Below are 24,624 nucleotides of genomic sequence, written 5' to 3' on the forward strand. Positions count from 1 at the left end.
CTCCTTTCTAGTCGCTGGTCTGGAAGCGGAAAATCAGGGCTAAAGTCGAGTAGTGTGAACTTGCCATAACCAAACTGCCAATCACTGGGCATTTCCATAATGTAGTTATCACATTTAATACAAACTCTAAGGGACTGGAAGATGTTTACTGATTTGTTGTTTTTTGATGTACATCTGAACACTTTGTTCAAACTCTGTACAAGCTGAACCTGTTTGTCCTCTGAACACTCACACAGGTGTTTTCAGATTATCTGACTGGTTAGACGTCTAATCAGCCAGATAATCTGAAAACACCTATGTGGGTGTTCATAGCTTTTAACGCAGGGTGCAGAACCCTCTGAACCTATTTGCAGTATAACCCTCCAACAGTGAGCCTACATCGATGCCGACTCAACCTGCTGCCCTTACTGACGACGTGCAACGCCGTTTTGCGTTCGTCATGGAACACGCTCCAATGTCAGTTCAGTGTGACTAACGATACAAATATTTACTTGTAAACTGCTCAAACTGATTGACATTTAATTTATTCTACTTTACTGTCATGCAGACGTTATCAACATGAAAGTAAATAGATTGTATTTAGGATCAAATATACCATTATCTAGTTTAAAAAGCGGTAGACATGTTCATTTGATTGTAAAGTGTTGTATATTTATACATATACAACATATATGTCATCATCATCATAACCTTTATTTAACTAGGAAGTCACATCGAGATTAAAACCTCTTTTACAAGTGAGACCTAGCCAAGACAGGGTCAAATAGCAGCATCCAACACATAAAAAGACAACATTGAATCACAACAGCAGCAATAGGTACGACAAAATACATTGCATCATCATTCAGTGCATTAACAGGGCAGCATTGATTATGATGTTTATTATTATGTTACCCTATCAGGAGCTATAATCCCATACTTTATTATATCGTCAACTGTGCAATACTGATTTAACAGTACAATCATTTAGGGCATTAATTCAGCTGTGCAATAATCTGGTTTACTCTGGCATTAACACTGCATTTATTTATACAGTACATTTAAAGTAACATTTCTATTTATTTTTTACTATTCTTGCATTTTTACACGCTAAATGATAGATCCTATTTTTGTATCTATTTTAATTTATTCAGATACATATATCTATACATATAAAATATAAGATTGTTTTAAATCTGTGAGATTTACAGTGTAACCAATGCAGTTTACTGTAATAGGAGGGACAACATGATAGATAATTGATGGCATTTGACTTTTAGATTAAGCTTCCCTGCAATAGCCAATAATGGTAATTTCCATAGATTACATACAGCTCAAATGACAGCTGTGTTCCCTTGTTAGCGGCTGTCTGAGAAAATCATTCTCGTACTATCTGGAGAAAATCTTGCATTTCTAAAAATGTAAACTTATTTAATGTTAATGTAAACAGTAAATAATAACGCACTTTTTATCTTGACTGCCTATAATATATTGTTGAATTTTATTCTACTGGTTTAATATGTGTTTTTAAAACTCAGTTGGGGTAGAACTTTATGTGAACAAATATGTGTTATAAAACACACTTATTTACAAAATGTGTGGTTGGAGGTACCTCTCTTTACATTTACCTCTTTTTCAGTGCATCAACAAGTAAATATACCCACCACAGTACACTATAAAGAACGTTATATTGAATAAAACATGGTTGTCAGATGCTATACCAATCGCAGAGGCACACTCGGAGACGCTCTGTGTTCTGCCTCCTCCTATTTTGTAAATAAGGACGAGACAATCCCTTGAAATCTTTGTGCGCACGGAGTTCCAAGTTGTGAATGAAAAATGCCAGACACAAAAACCCAGCTTCTGTCACCATGTGCATACTGGCATAAGGATGACGGAGAGAAGAACAAAGCCAGCGCCCCCCCCCCAACACACACATTATTTAGCCTGGCGTGTTATGAATCTATTACAAATCCTTTTATAGCATGCTCAAGAAGAATAGCCTTGCGTGATAATGCGCTGAAAGGCTATCGCACTGCAGCAGATGCCCAGCTTCGGTGTGGGAGTGCGTCCCTTGACAAGGCTTCCACAAGCTGGGTTCATTGACATCAACGTTCTGGGGACAGCCGTGGAATCAGAGCTGTATAGCTGCTCCTTCGCTGGCCTCCCTGTGGCACTGCTATAAGCACATCCAGGGGCCTTTCATCTGCAAGGTTAAGACAATACACAAGCAACTTCACGGAGCATCCAGGAAAAGGGCAAATAAATGTGACTGTATACATGCACAAAGAGAAATGCAATGCAAATCAAAAATCAAAGACCTGCTGTGGCAGACGTTTGCCTTTGATAGTGCATGTGATCTCAAGTGAACAGTATGTATGTATCTAGGGAATAGTCTGTGACCGTCTTTAAACACGTGGTAATCGCCAGTGGTGGAAAGTAACCAACATATTCTCATACAACGGTTCTTATGATGTCTTACGAAAAAGTTATTCCTTCTTTTTTGTTTTTTTTCATTACCAATGTCCAGCAACACGTGACAATTTCCACTCGTTATATGCATACAGTCTTACAGGAAACAACTTCCTTAGGTTTAGGCAACAAAACTACTTAGTAAGGAAAATATTGACTTGGTTAGGATTAGGCAACAAAACTACTTGGTTAGGTTTAGACAAAAGATTGTGGTTTGGCTTAAAATAACTCCGGAAGTGGCGCAACTTAAGTACGTAACTTGCATGACAAATAAATCAACGTTAACTATGTTAATTACACATTTTGTTGGATATACACAAATTACAGTGCATTATTTTTCGTAGGTACAGCTACAAACAGTGATTGAGACCACCCTGTAGTAACATACATTGCATTGTACAATTTTGAATTACTTGAGTTTTCCCATTTTATACTTTATACTTCTACTCCACTACATTTCAGAGTGAAATTATTAACTTTTTACTGCGCTACATTTATTCAAGAGATGTAGTTAACATGCAATTATTTGGGGATTATGGTTTTACATACAAAACATTATAATACAAGAAAATATGATGCATTGAAATGACCAAAAAAAGTAGTTAAAACTTTCTCCACCTCAACCAGCTGATACATTGAAATGCTGCTTACATGTTAATGCATCTGCAATATTAATCCATTACTACTGTAATGACATAGTACTGTCTCCAAAATAAATTTTTCAGATGGTCTAATGTGTTTTATATGGTGTATTTAGCTTAAAGGTACAGTGTGTAGCATTTTGGGGATATATTAGCAGAAATGGAATATAATATTCATAACTATGTTTTCATAAGTGTTCAACTTAAAATTGTTGTGTTTTCGTTAGCTTAGAATGAGTTCTTTATATCTACATAGGGAGCGGGTCCTCTTCACATAGTCCGCCATGTTTCTACAGTAGCCCATAACGGACAAACCAATCACATTTTGCGTTTTTACGTTACCTGAAGGCAACTGTAGTTCTCCGACATGCTTGTGAAACTGCGGTAATGTGAGCTGCAGATTGCAAAACCGTGGTACCGCCAGCCGCTGAGTGCAAAACCGTGGTAACGCGAACAACGTTACCGCGGTTTTGCACTCGACGGCTCACTTCAGTCTTGGAAAGGGAGGAGTGAGTAGAGGGGTATTCAGTTGGTTGCAATCTGCAACCACACTGCTAGGTGTCGCCAAATCCTACACACTGTACCTTTAAGAAACACAAGCATTTACTCACACCATAAAGAAATAAGTAATTCCTCAGTTTGTCTAAATATTCAAAATCACTAAACTTGGAGATACATTGTTTTTACTGTCAGTGACAGTGAGAATACCTGAATGCATTTAGCTACTACTTGCAAGATTGAAGAACTTTTATTTGTAGTTTACGCTGTGCTATTGTTGTTTTATTAAAGTAAAGGATCTAAATATGTATTACGCAAGGCGTAAATGCATTTAGGGAAGCTATACTGTATATCAAACAACAAGAGTTAAATATTTTACCCTCATATCTTTTCAAATATGACTGCCACCATACCACCGTTAGGCTGCTTTAAAATGCGGTTTGAAAACAGCCACGGCTTCTTTCCGCTGACATTGGCGAGTTTTTTTTCATGTAATATCTACAGCTAGTTTAAATAGTTGTTCAGAAGGCTCAAAAGTCAAGTCATCATCTCTAAACCACCCACCGCAGTTTATTGATTGGCCCAGCTTGCTGTGGCCAGGCTCAGTCAGTTCTTTGCTGTGAAAATGGAGATTGTTAAAATTCAGGTTGGCTTCACAAGGCTATTTGACATCCGTGTGAAATGAAATTGGTGACACGTCAGCTACGACAGCTCGTCAACATCCAGCACCTTCAGCATCTCTGATGAATCTCGGTATCTCTGGCACCCTGCCACTTTAGAGCTTTTTAACTACCTCACTAACCTCTGCCAGCGAAATGGGCAGCCAATTCCCCTTGGTCCTCCTTCATGATAGGCTGTCTGCTGGATTCTAAAGTTTCTCAAAACGGTCCGGTTCCCCTGACTCCCAAAGCCTGACTACACCTTTTACATCTCTTTTTAGTGGGAGATTTTAATCTGGAAAACATCCACTTGAGAATTGGTTGAGCGAAGAAGAGAAACTCTGTTGTAAAAGAATCAATATACAGTATAATCGTGAGAAAAAAGGCATGTTTAGATCCATGCAGCTGCTGGACCTGGGACAAACCAAATGTGCTCTAAAGAAATAAATAAATAAAACCCACAATAAAACGTTCTATAAGTCACAAATTAGAACAAATTACCTTAATGATTAACAAATAATTCACTAATTATTTATAGATCAGTTTAAAGAATGAAAACAGCAAATATTGGGTTGCCAGGTTGTGAAAAATTCCTCTGGCTGTTGAGTCATTAATAGTTTAATAATAATACTTTTTCCGTTGCTTTAAGACTTTTTTTTTTGGTATTTTGGCCATTAATAGGACAGTGTAGAAATGGGTGAAAGAGAGTTGGTATGACCAACACGTTCTCATCCCAACTCGTCACATACTGACGCTTTGTCAGACCCCTCACCGTCACTTTTCAGCCGCAGTAAACACGTGCTTAATGTTGTGAATTCAACAAAAACACTTGCTTAGGTTCAGGCAATAAAACCACTATAGTTAGACTTAAGAAAAAGACTACATGGTCGGGCTTAAAACTACAACTTCTACAGTGAAGATGACACAATGAATGTTGTGAACACGGGACACAAATGAAAAGCTGATTGTAACGTAACACAGGGCACACAAACAGCTGTCTCCTGGATGAAAGCCTTGTGTTTGTTGGACCGATCCACTTCCACTCCCTCCCTTCATTCTTTAAACTACGTCACCACAGCACTTTCCCTGAGTGTTTACTGTTGCCGCGGATGGGTTTACATTATAGTTAATGGAATGCCCAGTGCGTCTCATTTCGACGCTAAAGTGTGCTTTGTGCGTCGATATCTAACGCCGACGGCCATGACAAAGCCTCGCTATTAGGGAATGAGAACGGACTGGTATGACATGCAACAGAGGTCCCGAGGCTGGAATCGAACCCAAGACGTTGCGGTCATATGGCATCATGCGCTGTAACCAGTCAGCTACCAAGGCGGTCCATGTTTCACTTTTCTAATTTCTAATAATAATTATGAATGTTAACAATAAGTGTTTTTACAATAAGTCTTTAATTGTAAATGTCAATGAATGGCTTTGGATTGAGATGCTCTAAAACACTTATCCAGAAGGTCGGAAACCAAACGGTACATTGGAGTGGTCTACCTATTGATCTAATGAACCAAAGGACAAAGCAAGTCTCTTGCTGGAGGAGGATAACACTTGCCAGAGACCTGGCCAACCTATATTTGTTGGTATTATCAACTGCGACAGTGACAATGGTATTGTTTCACCTTGTGAGTCTGTGTGTGAATAGATTTTTTGCTACACCTGCAGAGGGCCAGCCCTACAAACGCAAAAGTCTGAGTGAGTGAAGTTACACGATTGGTCGGCCGAGTGTTGGAGATTTTTCATTGGCCATTGCTCTTTCAAAATTAAAAGGTGGGAACAGTCCTTTGTTTACAATTTCAGGTGGGCGTGTCAGCAGTTCCACTCACCTGCGCCAGTGCTCCTCTGTCGGCGCATTTCCACCAGATCAGAGACTCAGGGCGTCTCAATGCTTTTCATTCATTTCCTATGGAAAGCAGGATAAGCAGTCCCCCGGTGCATGGTGGGAGTATTGCGGCGACTTGGAGAGGTTCTGTATTTGCATTGAGTTGAGATTTTTCAACTTTATGCAAATGAGCCCATCCAGTGCGACAAGTCCGTCTCACGAAACTTGGACCAAGCTGTCAAACTAGGCAATCTGGTTCTAAATTGAAACCAGATTCAGCAGTGACATCGCCTATTTCTCACTTAAAATGTTTTCAGAAGTAGATTTTGGTGGATTATTTAGACAGAATAACAGAAAGTATACAAGCAGGCTGCCATGTTGTTTCCTGTTTGACAGTTGAGTGGAGCAGTGCGTCCACCAGTGTCCTCGCCGGACCTGGTGGACATGTAGCGCTGGATTTAACATTATAGACGTGAAGACTGACTATTTGTCCCCCCCTCCATCCCCCCCTCCATCCCCCCCAACTTCACGCCCCTGGCTTCCCTTTGGCATCGCAGCTGGTTTGATCCCATCCCAAGATGGTCTCTTGTAATTGGCTCATAACTTATCTATAAAACATGAATACAAGTATTTACCAGCCGTTCATTCAAGTCATTTATAAAGGGGGCCTTATTAGAAAGTGGTACCAAGCTATATAATGTCTTAGAATGTTGCACAAGGGGGCATATAACTGTAGTCTTGTAAAATCCTTCTAATGAGTTAAAAACGTGCACTGCACAGATTGCCATACAGTTGTAGACCTGACTGTCTTCACATTTGAATTATTAAAATGTGAGGTTACTTATTCGGTCTTGCTTTTCAGTCCTGCTTCCTTCAGACAGCGTGCACTTCTCACACTCGTATATCACACTCATTATCGGCCCACCCAACCGCTGTATCGGTTAGCAAGGGCTTTGCAGAATCACAGAGCCCGAGGCGGTGGTGGTGGTGGTGGTGGTGGTGGTGCTGCTGTTGATGTGACGAGTTCACCTCAAAGTCAGAAGAGAAACGTTCTGCCATGAAAAAAAAAAAAAAACTCAAACCTGCACGTTGCACATAGGCTACAATCAGACAGGTGGGATAGAACAAGGGAGATAAGTGAGCTTTAATAATAAACAACCTGCAGGATATGCTTGTAGTATAGAAAGGAGGACAAAAATAAAAAAAATAAAATCTGCAAACAGCGTTGAACGGGCCCTCGACCCCTTTGCGCATGTCGGGGGTACCCGCTGCTGTGCATTTCCATGAAAGTCGGACACTGCACGCAACAGTTAGAGGATATTTTCTGCGTGGAGTGCGTGACGCTGCAAATGACATGATGAGAACCTGTGGGGCATCCTTAAAAGGCACTTCTATGAGGGTGGGTGGCATTATACAACCAATTCTTGTAGCCAGTAGGTGGCGCTATCACCATAACTCAATAATGGAACGTATATGTCTTCAGGCCTGAACTCTTATCCAGCTTGCGAAATTAGGGGCAGATTGGAATATGTAAAGTCAAGTTACAACAGCCTCCTGTGTCATCTCGAAACATCGAAATTCGCCGCGCCGCGCCAACAACGCCGTTTCGCGAAAACACAAAAGCTTCGCAATTTAGCATTGTGAAGGTGTTGTGATTCTGCTGCTCGACTTTGAGATGGCTCTCTTGAATCCTCTAGGAGGAGTATCGTAAAGTTCCATACCTATAAAGTGAAAAATGGCGTCTTCTCACATAACCTATGACATCACCGTTCGAGCGATCAAAGATTCCTTCACAATGTAGCGTCACATTAGTTTGAGGGTTATACCAGCCAAATTTGACGCAAATCCGATGAAGTCTCAAGGAGGAGTTTGTAAAAGTATGCATAAAATACATGAAAAACACAAAATTTAAGATGGCCGACTTCCGGGTGGACGGAGCTAATGAAACCCGATGGGGAATATGTCTGAAATAATTAGCAGGATGTACCTACCAAATTTCATGAATATAGGATCAACTTTGTCCAAACTATGGCCTTAGGCCTTAGTCCTTAGGCGTTAGGGGGCGCTATGGAGCCCGCTTAAGACGCTGAACCCAATCGCTGTATATTCACGTACAGTTCACATATGTCCATCTTTTTACCAACTTTCATGGGTCTTCGAGTACATCAAGGTATGTTCAAAGGCTAAAAGACATAAAGGGGCGCTAAAGAGCCAACATGCCACGCCTAAGCCCAATTACACCACCAAATCAAAGTAATTACAAATGTAGATGCGTGTGTAAAGTTTCATGAATTTTTGTGCATCCTAAAGTCCTCAAACATATGTTCGTAAATTTTAAAATCACACATGAAATCCAAAATGGCTGACTTCCTGTTGGCCGAAAAAATCTAGAAAATATTTAATCTGCCTTTGAAGATGTGAGCAATGACCTACTTGAATTTCGTGAAGATCGTAGTAGCTTTCTCTGAAAACCTGCCTGCATTAGGGGGCGCTATCGAGCCTGCTGGCGACACCAGAGCCCAATCACTACAGAACTTTGAATTTCGCGCCAGTTCTGATGAGTCTTCCATTTTTCGTGAGTTTTCGTGCCTCCTAAGTGCCTCAAAAATGCGATCTCGCGGCAGAACAATAATAATCCTTAGAAAAACAAGAGGTTTCCTCGCACTTCGTGCCAGGACACCGTTTGGGTCCTGGCACTTTCGTGCTCGGGCCCTAAAAAGAAATTCAATCAAAGACCTGATGGGGCAGACGTTTGTCTTTGATAGTGCAAGTGATCTCAAGTGAACAGACAGCGTCACTAAACACGTGGCAATCGCCAGTGGTGGAAAGTAACCAACTTATTCCCATACAACGGTTCTTACGAAAAAGTTATTCCTTCTTTTTTGTTTATTTTCCTACCAATGTCCAGCAACACGGGTCAATTTCCGCTCGTTACATGCATACAGTCTTTTCAAAATAAACTTCCGTCTTCACAGGAAACAACTTCCTTAGGTTTAGGCAACAGAACTACTTAGTAAGGAAAATATTGACTTGGTTAGGATTAGGCAACAAAACTACTTAGTAAGGAAAATATTGACTTGGTTAGGATTAGGCAACAAAACTACTTAGTAAGGAAAATATTGACTTGGTTAAGTTTAGAAAAAAGATTGTGGTTTGGATTAAAATAACTCCGGAAATGGCGCAACTTAAGTATGTAACTTGCATGACAAATAAATCAACGTTGAATTCTGGTTTCACATGGGACACGAACACCTGTCTCCTGAGCGAAAGTCCGGTATTTTTTGGAAAAAATAAATAAATAGTGGTGGTTTCATGCACAAAACAATCAAACATTTTTGCACATAATTGAAAATTGATGGAATCCGTGTGAACTCTCTGTGCCACATTGGCTGGGTGGAAACAGCTGATTTGCTTGTGAAGAGGAGGGTGGGGGGTGGTATGTGAGTGTGTGATGTGGCAGGCAAGAGACTGAGGATGATGATGTGTGTGTGTGAGAGAGAGAGAGAGAGAGAGAGAGAGAGAGAGAGAGAGAGAGAGAGAGAGAGGCAGGTGGAAAGGGGGAGGGGTTAGGTTTGGTCCAGACAGTCGCTCCTTGTGTACCTCACACACTCGCAGCCTCTCTTGCAGCATCATATAAGGGGATCCCGGTTCTGTCGCTTTTTCCTCACAGCCTGGCTGCTGCTGCTGCTACATCATAATAAACCGCTTCAACGGGACTTTTTTCTATTCTATTTTTTCTGAAGCCAACCGTTCAACTCAAAACCCGACTTGCAACCACCACCACCACCGTTACATGGAAGATCCAGCTCCGCCAGGCGCATTTCTTCTCTCGTACCGGAGAGGGAGCGCACGGTGTGGCGGCGGTGGAGGAGAGGAAAACAGCAGTGATTCATGGACGCGCAGCGCATCATGAGATATACAACTACCAACAAGGTATAAACGGGAGTTTTTACTCCATCATTTCACTGTGTCTCTCTCTATCTATCAGATTGGCTGCTTCATGCACTGCTTTTGTTTTGGGTATTTTGGAACACTTGGAGGCTGGCTGGGTGGGATGCGCTTCATCATTTGCGCTATGTGTGTTGTGTCTTATCGCAGTGAGGATGTCTGCATCACGGAAAAAAATCTCTGTCAGGAAACCTGTTCCTGCTGCAGCATAGTGGGCTTTTTTTTTCATTCCAAACGTCTGTGAGAAGAAAGCATTCTATAAGAGTTTCCTGTCAGTATTGCTAGAGTATAAAGCAAAACCATCATCAACACTGTCCATCTCCTCCACACACGCACAGAGAGTGGGAGGAAAAATAGATTTGTATCTGCTTTCATGAAACAATTCTGGGATTATTATTATTTTTTTTTGGAGTTATTTTTAGAGTATAGCCCTCCTCCACACACTGTGCTTTGGAGTCAGACCCTGATGCATCATTTATTTTTTGGACCTTACAAGTCTCGTGCATGCATGGCTTCTGAAGTGATGATCCTTCTTTTATTTTTTTACCATCACATGCAGCTCCCTGCATCAAGGCCTCAGTATGTGATGCTACAGTGTTATTTATAAAAAAAAATATATATATATATATATATATATATCTCAATGGGACAGGTTTTTTTCTCTGTGATTATTCTCCACTTGCAGCATCGTTTCCCCTTGACATGACATTGGCAGTGAAGCTTTAAACCATTGTTTACCTCTCTGGGCTGGCCTTTTTTTCAACCCTCATGATGATGAACAAGTGGAATACAGCACAATGCTTACATGCTCCAATCAGGCAAAACACGGTCCTTGAATTACAGACATGTAGGAGCTTGGAGGGTGGATGTATGGGGTGTGCTGCTGTATAGTCTGTAGTATTATGTACTTGGTGAAGTATTTTGTGTCCCTAATACTGATTATATGGTGAGTGTTTGAACCTATAAAGCATGCTACAGACATATAATCAATATTGCTTTAATATTCAGGTAAAAGCTATTTTAAAACACAACTGTATACAGTCTGTTACAGATTGCTGTACATGTCAGTATCAGTTGATTGGATAGGAACCAAAAGTAAGAGCTCAGAATTCTCCCTTTTATCTATTTTGATTTTCAAAAAAAAAAAAAAATGAGGCATCGGAAGGAGAGAAACAGGAGACAAATTAAGTGATTAAGTCATGGGACTCTGGGAGTCTTGTGGCTACAGCAGTCTTTATTATATTAATATTAAGGACTGCTCTTTTTCTTTTACTATTCAGCAGCATATAGTAAAATGTTCAACCCTGCCTTCAACGTGAGTCCAAATGTGAATGAAAATCTTGCCTTTTGTCCCCTGAAATCATAAATAAATTATAGCCTGCTGTGTATGTTCAACCCACTGATGATGACTCACCCTCATTTCTAAAATTAATCACAATACAAGCTGTCCCACCGTTAATTGGTATATTCAAATTAGATTTTATTGTAATGTTCTCCTCTCTCCACTGTACTGTGTCTAATTGTAGTGTCAAATATGTAATATCAATCGTCCTTTTAGGGGCAGTAAGTGATCTTGTTTTAGGTAGAGACACCTAGAAACGTATTCTGTTAGACACAAAAAATTAATGAAACAGACAAATACAATCATTTTTTAAGAATAAAAAGACACTGATTTGTTCACAGGGAGGACCTGGCATGGACCGCTGTGTCTAAATGAAGTGGTTCAGCCATGCAATGTTCCTGGAAGGCAGTGATTCTACTGGCCTTGGCCTCCATTGCCATCCAGTACACGGCCATCCGGACACTCACCTCCAAGCCTTTCCAGCTGTGCCCGTTGCCCAGCCCCCAGAACTGTGGTCTGGGGGGCCAGGAGACAGAGCCTCCCTTTGAGCGAGGAGCAGCAGGCGGTGGAGGCTGCGACGACTACCCTTACTTCTCCATCAATGCCACACGCAAACTGCACATCCTGGTCCTGGCCACCACCCGCAGCGGCTCCTCGTTTGTCGGCCAGCTGCTCAACCAGCACCAGGAGGTGTTCTACCTGTTCGAGCCTCTCTATCATGTTCAGGCCACGCTGATTCCGCGTCTGTCGCACAGCCGCAATCCCGCGGACCGGCGCGTGATGCTGGGCGCCAGTCGGGACCTCCTGCGTAGCCTGTACGGCTGCGACCTCTATTTCCTGGAGAGCTACATCAAACCGACGCCCACGAACCACACCACGGATAAACTGTTCCGTCGCGGCGCCAGCCGAGCGATGTGCCAGCAGCCCGTATGCGATGCCTTTGGTCCCACCGATGTGAATGTCGAAGAAGGGGACTGCGTTAAGAAATGCGCATCTCTGAATATGACCTCAGCAACGGAGGCGTGCCGCGAGAAGCGACATGTGGCGATCAAAATTGTCCGGGTGCCGGAGATTGGAGATCTACGCGCTTTGGTGGAAGACCCGCGGATGAATATCAAAGTGATTCAGCTGGTCAGAGACCCGCGAGGCATCCTGTCATCACGGATCGAGACATTCAGGGATACGTATCGTCTGTGGCGTATTTGGAGGGCCACGGGGCGAAGGCCCTATAATCTAGACTTGAGTCAGCTCACTGTTGTCTGTGAAGACTTTCTCAGTTCTGTTTCTACTGGTCTCAGTCATCCCTATTGGCTGAAAGGGAAATACATCTTGGTTCGCTATGAGGATTTGGCCAGAAACCCGCTTCTCAAGACAAAGGAGATCTACGACTTCCTGGGGCTGACTATGGATAAAACCGTGGAAGACTGGATATATGCAAACACTCGGGGCAGCAGTGACCCCTCAGCGAAACACAAGTATGGTACAGTGAGGGACTCGGCAGCTAACGCAGAGAGCTGGCGTTTGAAACTGTCTTATGACATGGTAGAGTACACACAGACTGTGTGTCAAAAAGTGTTTCACCAGCTGGGATACAAGGCTGTGAAATCAGTAGAGGAACTGAAAAACATGTCCCTCTCACTCGTACAGGACAAAACTTTTGTACCGTTTTTGTAACAAAGATAGTTCTCTAATGACTATTTTTGATATATTTATAATTGTTGCCTTATAATTTCCTTGGTGTCGGTTTTGTTTCTGTAATTTTGTTTCTTCAACTTTGCACTAAACTTTAAAGATTTTGAATGCACCGAGGGAACTATGGATTATTCCCCATTGATACAGAACAGCACACTTTAAACACAAAGTAATCAAACGAGCTAGTTTACAAATGATTTTGTTTTCCCATGAAATACAGGAATCATTAATTTCCTGTATGCAAGTTGTTGTTTCAACAAAAGTCAAATGTTGCCCTTCAAAAACATGGGATGGGACGGGAGACGTGTTTATTTTAGACCGTGTGATGGCAAATTTGGACTGTACGAGCCCTACTGTGCAATAAATAGTGAATGTCGCAGTCAACCTTTACCACTATGGCATTTGTATCCATGTGGGAAGAGAGGAGATACTTCCGACAGATGCCTCGCTTGCAACGGATAATTGCAGACAATTAATAGGCTCTCAAGTTAAAGGGACAGAATCCCACTGGAGGTCACTTGTGTTTCATCAGAGGATTTACAACCATCTGTGACAGACAAACACACACTAATGAGAGATAATGTCAAAAATCTTCATTACCGTAGGTACTTGGAGAATACATCACATCTTTCAAGATGATTACAGCATTAAAAAAAAACACGGATGTAGACACTATATAGGTGTCAAGCAGACACTGAAGCATTCTGATGAAGAAAAGCATTTGTCAGTTTTATGTTTTTAATTTGTAGAGTCCATTTATTCTAAATCATTTACGGTGTAAAATAGGCTTTTTTTTCACAGAAGACATTTTGACATGTCACAGTAAAAGCACAGGTGTAAATAATGAAATTATCGATGGCTGAATTCCATTCAGCTGTTTTGATTTGAGGGTCGTGGTATCGTGCATGCTGGCTCACTCTCACTGCAACACTCGGATAGAACAGAGCCATCGTTAGTGTTATTACTAGTATTATTAGTAACGTGCTTTTCCTACCATGACAAGTCAAACTGTCTGCTGCGAGAAAGGCCTACCGACATGGCCTTTTCTTTTTTATAATATTTTTCTTTAAGAAAAAGAACATTATTCACAGATATCATAGAGCATTTTCACTTTCTCCCACCCCCAACCACTGCCTAGATAAAATAACATATAATGGCATATATACACAGGGAATGATGGTTAAAAATTTAGTAATGAGATAAAAAAAATAATTATAATAAATAAATAAATACAAAATAAATAAGTAAAAAACAATGTATACAAAATTCATAAAAGAAAACATACATACAAATTAATTAATTGACCATTTCACATAGGAAAAGATACATATACATGCTTTGAAATATAAACAGATTTGTGGGTGTTCAAGTATATTGGCTTATTTACCATCAGTTAACACTACATTCTAGTGTGTAGAGCGCTCAATCACGAGCGGTTCCTGCGGTGAGCTAATCATGACGAATCAAATTACAGTGCCTGCCTAATTTTGGGGAAGGGTCTTAAGCCTTTCAAAATAAGACACCGAAGGGTCCCATGTTGACGTGGCCTTTTTTGTCTTCAAATTAAACATGTTTATGCTACTGTCATCCATTGATGGTAAGACATTAACTCATCGGTTAAGGCTTTTACACACCGGGGGGGGGGATTTCGCTTTCAGCGGAATTAATTCAGATCTTATCTTTCACAATAAAAGCTACCTAGACATACACTTGCATAACTGTTTACCAGAGACAAACTCACTCAGAGTGTTTTGCTAAATAGCTTACCGTAGTTTAGGCTATACAACAATTTACCTCAGACAGAGTGCCAGACAGTGCTCTGGGTCAATATGATCCTGGTGGTTGGTCCTCTGCCTGCGCAAATCCATTTGAATCTGTAGTTGAAAAAGTGTTGCAACTGTCGCAAATTTGCATCACTGCCGGTATGATTTTATCTTATCACTGCAGCTGGATTCTCAGGACACGAGAATCGCGAGATAACATATCACATGAAAATCCATCTTCTCAGGCTTCAAGTATGTTTGTGTGATGTTTTTTGCTCTTCTCCTGACTGGCTTTGGCAAGAGTTTGATTGACAGATTGTTCATCCAATCATTTTCCAATGACAGCTTCTCTGATTGATGATTCTGTGCAACAAAACCATACGGTGGGTCAGGTTAGATATGAATAGATTTGTTGCGAAGTATTCGCAGGGGAGTATTTCGCATTTCCGTGCCGTTTATTCGTCACGTTCCCCGGAGTGTAAAGGCCATTAAACAGTAAAGGATTTCCTTGTTTTCATGTCACCTGATAAGCAGAGGAAGGTATGAAAACAGAAAACATCCCGGAATAAAAATAGCGTATGCATTCTCTCTCAAGTCCATCTCTTTAAACAATTCACATTGGATCTATGTTTATCCTCCACATGAAAGATTCATAAGTGAGGAAGATATGTCTTTGTAGAATAGATTGCACTGCAGATTCCCATTTTTTTTTTTCCCAGGATGGGTGGATAGCTTACACTGTACACGCAACCACATTCACAAACTACACCCACATTAGATCACATATAAAAAGAGCATTACAGTAATGATGATGTCCATAATCTGGGACAAATCCTCTGATCATTATAGAAGCAGTTGGCCTGCTGTTTCAACCAGACCATGTTAAAGGGTAGAAGGTCACAGCTGAATATATAGAACACCACAGTCACGTAAAGTAATGTCCTTTTTTTTTTTTTTCTACTCCTTAAAATAATGCTGAGCACACTGGACAGATGCCAAAGTACTGAACACGATGTTACTTATTTTGATTTATTTCTGTACAAAAGCAGGCTTTTGATTTTTTAAACCAATTTACATAACATTCCTGAACTCAAGCACAAAATAAAATTGAAATAATTTGCCAATATCTGCTGTAAAATTAATCACATTTTAAGCTGTTTGATATTGCTGGACTCTCGGACCATTATTGCTGCAAAAAGTAGATTATGGATTTGAGACCTGGAACAAGCAGCAAATGTTCTGGTAAACATCCCCGCAGGTGGTTTATGTATTCGACGGCGTGTTTACCTGCTTATGCAGTGGTTAGTTTGGCAAACTGTCTTGCCAGTTCGTGTGCGGAATACGTGATCATTTCACGCCATGCGCTGCTTTTCTAAATGTCTTTCTGTTACTGTAGCAGCTTAAATTGAATGTCGGTTTACATTATGTTGCACAGAAAACTGTCAAGGGGGTGTGTGCACAACGCACAGCTGCACCTACAAAATGCAGAGTAAACACCTTTCAGAGTGATATTGGTAAACACACTGCAGATGACCATATTGGCTCAGAGAAACGCCACAGAGAAAAACAGGGGCAGCTTCTCAAAGATAGCAGGGGGTTAATTGTTATTATTATTATTAATTGCCACTTTATTACAGAAAATTACAAAAGGTATAAACTAATGTATTTGACACAAAAATTATTTTTCAGATCCGCCATGATGTCACAAAACAAGTTAAAATGCATTAAGTGAAATTGTAGTAATAATATGCTAAATGTGCAGGTATACCCCGGTCAAAGTAATGTCTGTCCTGAACACTGATCTTTTTTTTTGTCAGTTTTGCTTTTTACAATCCTGACTTTGAATTTTTGATTTCAACGGATGGCATCACTGCAAATGACTGTGCGGTCAAACAACACGGGTGCAGAGACGCCCATTGATTCCCATGCAATGACCACTTGTTTACCCATAAGATATAAACCCTGTGAATGGAGCATCACACACCCGGGCTCATCAGTATTGGTGACCGGATGTCCATTGAGATGCAGAGCACAAACCTTTGATCCTCCTCTGTGCCGAAGCTGGAGGCAAACTCTCCCCCTCTCTCTCTCTCTCTCTCTCTCTCTCTCTCTCTCTCTCTCTCTCTCTCTGCCTGTGCTTTCTCCATCATCCACCTCTTTCTTTCTTACTGAGATCTCAGGGGATTGTCCCTTTGCTTCAGTGCTCACTCTCTGTTTTTCACTTTACCTCGGAATCTTTTGGATGTGCTCGGCATACTTTTAATTTTTTTCTAAACTGGAAAAATGCTGCAAAGCTGGGCGTGTGTACATGCATATGATGTCTTTGAGCAATTAAAGGAGTAGTTTGACATTTCGGGACATATGTGCTTCCTGTCGGAGAGTTAGATGAGAGGATTGATACTATTTTGTGCGTTAAAATATGAAGCTACAACTAGCAGCTGGTTATCTTGGGGCAGTGGTGGCCTAAAGGTTAGAGAAGCCAGTTGGTCGCCGGTTCAATCCCCCGGAACCGGCAGGATAAATTTGGGTGGGGGAAAGTGAAAGAGCGGTGCTTGCCCCTGCCTCATTACCACCACTGAAGTGCCCTTGAGCAAGGCCCTTAACCTCCAACTGCTCCAGTGGAGCTGCTCAGTGTCCAGCAAGATCAGACTGTGGTTTTACTGGGCAGCTTCCAGGTGTGAATGTGTAACTTGTGTGAATGTGATCAGGGCTTTCTAGAAAAAGAGAGCATTGCTCTCAGTGACTCTCCCCCTGAATAAATAAAGGTACAAATCTTAGCTCAGCACAAAGAGTGGAAACAGGTTGAAACAGCTTGTCTGACTCCGTCTGGCGGTAACAAAATCCACCTACCAGCACTTCTAAAGCTCGCTAATTAACAATGACTAGGTTTGCATACACAAAATATCCAGTTTTTTTGCCCTTATAGGTAACAAGTGCAAGAGTAAAACATCTACTGACTGGAATGGAATCGATATGACACTAGTCAAGAAAGTCATTGGCGGCATTGTAACCCCACTAACCTACATCTGTAACTTATCATTCACAATGGCATTAATGGAGCTAAATTACCAGTTGTATTGATCACAAGGAGTATGCAGTAGGAGTATTTATAGATTTAAAAAAAGTGCCACAGGGGTCGGTATTGGGTCCAAAACTGTTTATTTTGTATATAAATGACATATGTAGGGTATCAAGGACACTGGATTTTGTTTTACTTGCGGATGACGATAATATTTTTTGTTCTGGGGAAAATCTGCATTAGCTTTTGGAGGTGGCCACAACAGAAATGAGAAAGTTTGACAGACACAAAACTAAATTTATGTTATTTGGAAACCGAAAAATGGACATACAAGTACAAATAACGATAGATGATGTTAATATTGAAAGAGTATATGAAAATACATTTCTGGGTGTGATACTGAACCACAAAATCTGCTGGAAACGTCAAAGCTGGCAAAGAGCGTAGCAGTTTTAGGGAAAACAAGACACATACTGGACCATAAGTCACTGCACATTCTGTATTCTTCACTTACATCACCATTGGGGTAACACTTATAAAAGCAACTTACAACCATTATGCATACTACAAAAGAGAGCAATCAGGATAGTAAATAATGTGGGATATAGGGAACACACTGTTCTTAAAGTCACATGCATTGGAATTCATGGATTTGGTCAAATTTAAAAACCGCAATAATTATGTTCAGAGCAAGACATAGTTCACTTCCGGGCAATATTCCAAAATTTATTTGTGACAGGGATGGTGGTTATAATTTAAGAGGAAAATTGAATTTAAAAAGCATCGTGTTCGTACAACAAAGAAGAGTATGTGTATTTCAGTCTGTGGGGTGGATTTGTGGAATGGGTTAGGTGATGGGTTGAAGCGGCGCACAAATATAAATCAAATTTAAAAAGCTATACAAAAAAGATATTTTTGGGAGGTATATGGATGAGGAAAAGTTGTGTTGAGGGTTGGTTCATATCTATTTTTTTTTACTCCGGATGGATATGTGGGTTGTTCATATATTTAATTTGGGATATAAATAAATCTGAGATAGTTTATATATTATATTATATTATCATTCTATGAAATATGAGTTAATAGAGGAGAGGTGAGAAAGTGGTAGGGACATATAAGTTTTACTTCTACCTACTCCTTTTCGGACACTATTACTCTTGTTTTCTTTGTTATTATTTTGTATCTGTTTTTATTTTTTTTATGTTTGAAATAAAGTCATTCATTCATTCATTCATTCATTCATTCATTCATTCATCCATCCATCCATCCAACCATTCATTCATTCATTAAAAAAAAGACAATATTCCTACTAAGCTGTTTACATGGCTAATGAAAATGAATATTCCACTATTATTCCCGTTTACATGAAGCCGTGGTTACTCTGATTAATGTAACCGGTGGCGGAATTGCTGACCGCGCAAAAGCCTTCTTGAAAAAGTTGACGTTGTGATATTTGCGCATATCCAGAAATCTGTTGATATCCAAGTGTTTCATAATGTTTAAAAGCAGGTGCGTTTCTCTTTCCGACCAGAAATGCGGGCTCTTCTTTTGGGCATGTATCTCTGCAAACTGTCGGTTTGTGTACAACGCACAGAGCTGGACGTAAATAGGCAAGAGGTCATGTGTCGCAAACTGCCGTAAAAACCTCATACACATAATGCGCTGTATACATGTCTAAAGAATGCTCCTAAAACCTGAATAATATCAGCATATCCCACATGTCTTAATCGAAAAATGATCCATAAGGAATAAGGCCTATGGAATATGCTGTTTACACAACCCGGTCACACGGGAAGGCGTATAAATACCACGACATTACACGGACATTCTGCGTGTCAGTCAAGTAAGGAATCTAAGTAAAATACGTACAGAAACACAACTTAAAAAAAAAACACACGTCAATTAAAAAAAAACATGTGACAAACGTTTTGTGCGAACGTGCAGGTTTACATGACCCGTGTCAAATTCAGAATATTGACATATTTGGATTAATAGTGGAATATTTATTTGCATGTCAACTTATAAGCAGAAAAGAGGAATTTATAAACAATAAATTATACAAAAAAGCCTCAAAAGGCCAACTGAAAACGACTAAACTCTAAAAAGAAAGTGACACTAGTTAAGCAAAACAACAAGTTAAGTGTTAAACTAGAAGTGCATGAATATCAGAAGCACGCTCCCTCCAGAAGGGAGTTTCCGACCCCAGTACGCCACGGTCCTAACAAGTGACTGACAACACCCGTGTAGGCTACGTCCAAAAACTGCAGCTGCAGGGCGGGGGAGGGCGGCGCTAGAGAGACAGAGGCAGAGAGAAAACACACTACATGGCACATAACAATTGGGTACATACACTGAAGCGTGAAAACATTAGTTTGCCATATTACTAGGGGGGGTTTACGTGCCAGACTATTTTCTGGCTAGCTTCCCTGTTTCCATTCTTTGTGCTAACTCTAAGCTAATCAGCTGCTGGTTGTGGTTTCATATTTACTGTACAGGCCATTTGGAGAGTGGTATTATCATCTAACTCTCCACGAGAAAGCTATTCATTTAACTGCTCTAAGAAATCATATGCATGCTATGTACACACACCCAGCTTTGCAGCATTTTCTTTTTTCAGTTTGACAAAGAAAAAGCAAAGGAGATCACGGTCATGGAATGCTTCCAAGCTTTTGTAGGACAGTCTTTCAGATTTTAACCTGTCAGTAAATCTCCCCCTTTATGGGCTGTAATGGATTCAAGAGTGCATCAGCAACTCCAGCCACTGAAAGCTAAACCTGGATTGTGTTGTCATTTGTATCTCTTTTATTTATTGCAAATTAATGAGAACTAACGTCATCGGACAGTTCATCAACGCTCCTTGCATTTGAGCGATATTCCAGCGCGAACATGGACACTTCTCCATTAAACTCCGCTTGGCTCCTTGTTTCTAATGCTGGACTGTTACTACAGTACTAATGGTGCACTTCCTCCACACGCCTGACCTCCCCGCACACAGCCTGCCAGCACTGCTCCCCATGTGTCAGCGTGTCGGAGTGTCTCCGGGCTCTTCGCTGAGCCCCTCGTGTTGTTTGTTGTGTCCCAGGGCGGAACATATGGTTCAGCAGCCCCTGGAAGAAAGTACAGCAAATCCCTCTCCCTTCCGTGTGTCCCTCTGCCTTTTTCTTTTTATTCTTATCCCCCTCATAATGTGACCTCAATAATCTGACCCTGTGTGACTGCATGACAGAGCAGAAAGATATTTGCTTCTGTGTGCCCGCTGTTTACTGAGCTGAGTTGACAGAACACGTCCCGATAGCTAAAACTATTCGTTAGCGGGCAAAAAGCTGCGGAGGGTATTCTTGAAGAGTGTGCAGGAATAAAGTGATCACTCTAACAAAAAGGAATTCTGAGACGAAAATCTGCTGTTGGTGCTTCACACGTCTTGCTTTTTGTCTTTGTTTGCATGCGTGAGTCTGTGTGTTTGCAACTATTTCTGCTGCTTAGTGGGATATAGCGCAGTCACGATGTGAAGAGCTCACTGAACTGAACAAATCATGTGAATGTTGGCACTTAAACATGTCGCTGTTGCTGAGGTGAAGAGAAGTGGTTATGCAAGAATGTCCATATCCACGTCATCATCTTTGACCCCTTCAACGCGTCACCTGTGTGCATGACTCCACATCTGAGCGGCTCGGATGATTCAGTCAGTCGCTGCCCAGGCGACCCCGCTGACGTTCTTTTCCAGCACAGAGCTGCTGCGTTGGGGGTGAGAGAAGTGCAGTGCAATCAAAACTATTCATGTGAAAATCACAAGATCGTTCCGTTCAACTTTTCTGCACAGGTTGTCCCATTTGTCATTTGATTGCTGGTAAAATGGCAGCAGGGAAGGGGCGGTGGGCGAGCGTGGCTTTTGCTGGGAGCGATATGAGCAGCTTAATTGAAGCTGTCAGCAGGTCAGCGTAAGAGAGGCGTAGCAACCAGGTCATTATGTAGCCTACTTAGAGATCCAGAGCGCCGTGATTTAATAGGCAGAGCAGCTTTGAAAATGAGATTTTAAAAATTGAAATATTCTCTGTAATATGCATGCTGGATCAGTTATCCTTCTGGGTAATAAAATTGTGGTGGTTAGATTCACAAATCACAACTTTAAAGCTGGGGTAGGATTTTTAAAGTATCCAAAATGAAAAAAAACATCCCAGCCCTCCCATCAGGCCTCCCTCCAAAGCCACTCCAAGACAGCACTGCCTGACTACTGCTGGAGGACGAGTCCACGGGAGAGTGTCTGGATGAGGAGCGCAGCGCATCATTGTCATCGCTAACCGTATCCAACGACGTCGGGTGCTCATTCACATGTAATGCCTAGTTACACAACTTTTGCCCTGATTTACCGCTCCCCGACAGTTTTTGGAGCTCCCCGACTAAAAGCCCCAGATCAGAGGCAAAGCGGTGTTGGCTCGCCGCTCACACATTGGCACTCAAATGTCATGTGTGAACTGCTCAAAGACACGAGCCGAGAAGTTCGCCGATGCCTCACAGACACATATCACGTCTTGCATGCTAAATATCTGGACCTGTCGGGGGACTCCGGCCACGAGCTACAGCCAATGAGTGCGTGACACGGGTTGAGGGGAAACCCGAGGGAGGAGGGGTCGCCTGTAACAATAGGAACTTAATGTATGTGTTGCATTTGCAACACGGAGCAAAGATGTTGTTGCACCTACAGGGATAAATAGTAAAAAAAAAGAGTGTGGAAACTGGTGGAAACAGGCTATTTTGTGAACAACAACAACATCTGCAATACGTCTCGCATATAGTATCATATTATTTACAGTGTATTTTTCGTATGGGGATTTCTCCCGGTGAAAGATCTTGTAGTGTGTGACCTCTGTCGCCGGTCAATCATGTAGTGTGAAAACTACAACCACTTAAAGACTCCCAATTACAAGACAGCAAATTGTGAAGTGTGAACCGTACTGCGCACCGATGACTTTGAAAGTCGTGTGGTGTAAACTGAGCTTAAGACCTAACATTATCATAATGAACGTAAACAACAAACATGGGTATTGTTTGTAACATAGACTGTATAAAATATGGACAGTTGACATGAAAGGGGATGTTGGCTATAGAGACCAAAACCATAATTTTTTTACCAGGCTGTAAACATGTTTATTTCTGCTGTAAAGCTGGGCATTTTAACATGGGTGGGGTGGGGGGTCTATGGAGATTGACTCAATTTTGGAGCCAGCCTCAAGTGGCCATTTGACAAACTGCAGTTTTTGGCACTTCCTCATTGGCTTCATTTCTCAGCGCCGGAGGTTGCCGCTTGGTTGGTACTCACAGCTGTCAATGTCAATGATAGGTAGGCTGTCCAATCATTTAATGCGGGCCAAAATAAATTACTCGATGGGTTTATTACAGGCCATTTTTTGTGTCCATTTTAAAAAAAAAATTTGATCAGAACATTTGATTTATTGATTGTTGTTGGGATATAAAGAGAATTTCAACAAAGACAACAAAAAATGCTTCTTAAATAAAAAGCTAGCTTTAAGTCATGCTTTAGCTCATCCTAACACACAGTTACTCTCATCGATCACAGCATTGTTGCTGGATACATTTGATTTGGCCCAAAGCATGCTCCTGAGACATTCCAACGCCTGAAATGGATATGAAACATCCTAACTTGTAATATGATCAATGAATACATTTCTTTTAAAATTAACCTAGTTTTTCATACTTAACATTTATTATATTAAAGCACGAAATCGTACAGCGGATATGAACTAAATTTTAAAATGAGAAGGGGTGTGAACTGAAAATGACTGTCCCTAGCTAGGAGCTACAGCTGCAACTGGCAAGCATAGGTTACTCTGTCTCTCTCATTCCCACACACTCACATTCACACTCACACACATGCACACACACGTTCACACTGAGGGCCCATTGATGGTTAATTCCCCCGTGGAAATGTGGGTATAGGTGAGAGAGAGGATGTGTGTGTGTGTGCGTGCCGGTCGGGCCGGTCAGTGCAGCTTACGTCACTGTGGTCAGCTGCGGCTCTCTCGCTTTGCTGCCGATGTTCAAATTCTCCCTTCGGCTGGCCTGAAAAGCCAAAATGAGATTAGCACACACACACAAATGCACACAAGCAAACAAGTACGAGCAGTCGTGAGCTAAAAATGAAGCACTGAGAGGGAATAGAGGAAACCTGGAAATATCTCAATTTTGACGCTGTGTGAAATTTTTGATTCACAGATATAAGACTTGCAAATGATGTTGCTGTGGGTACCTCGTTGCAATATTCCCAACACAACATGACAGACTAAACCCGGGCGGCGTGGTATGTGCATATATACGTCTGACCGAGGGCATAAATCCTGATCAAACTCCCGACTACCAAGCACACATTTGTTTTCTCCGACACCGAGGCAGTAAATCAGAGCTCTATGGTATGCAGTGATGGAGCGGTGAATGAAGGCATTGATGAAAAAAATATTCTTTCATGCACAACCTTAGTTACGTAATGGAACAGTCCTCTATATAATCTATTTTTCATCATACTGTATGTTTTTTTTTTTTTTTCTCATCTACATACTGTATGGGTACAGAGAGTATTTATCATAAATCCTAGCTGAGATAAGCACTCGTTGAGGGGATTTATGTGCAGCCTGGCATGGATGTTTTAGCCTCGTCTGTGCATCAACGCTTTTGCCAGACATGCATGTCAGTTGCTCTCAAAAAGGGGACGTCCCTTAACATGTCTGACTCGCAACATATGTTCTGTTGTACTGCGTCCGTTTTGGAGAA

General features: G+C 41.3%; 1 protein-coding gene across 1 annotated transcript; it reads left to right on the plus strand.

Annotated features, from left to right (window-relative positions):
* The first annotated feature begins 9,635 nt into the window (after positions 1 to 9,635).
* Positions 9,636 to 18,561, plus strand: chst1 (carbohydrate (keratan sulfate Gal-6) sulfotransferase 1). Its single transcript, XM_037759622.1, has 2 exons — positions 9,636 to 10,010; positions 11,709 to 18,561. Exon 2 carries the CDS (start codon positions 11,755 to 11,757, stop codon positions 13,039 to 13,041), a length of 1,287 nt encoding a protein of 428 aa, XP_037615550.1. The 5' UTR covers positions 9,636 to 10,010; positions 11,709 to 11,754; the 3' UTR covers positions 13,042 to 18,561.
* Positions 18,562 to 24,624: the final 6,063 nt, after the last annotated feature.

Source organism: Sebastes umbrosus, chromosome 2 (assembly GCF_015220745.1).
Source record: "Sebastes umbrosus isolate fSebUmb1 chromosome 2, fSebUmb1.pri, whole genome shotgun sequence".
In the NCBI taxonomy this organism is placed as follows: domain Eukaryota; kingdom Metazoa; phylum Chordata; class Actinopteri; order Perciformes; family Sebastidae; genus Sebastes; species Sebastes umbrosus.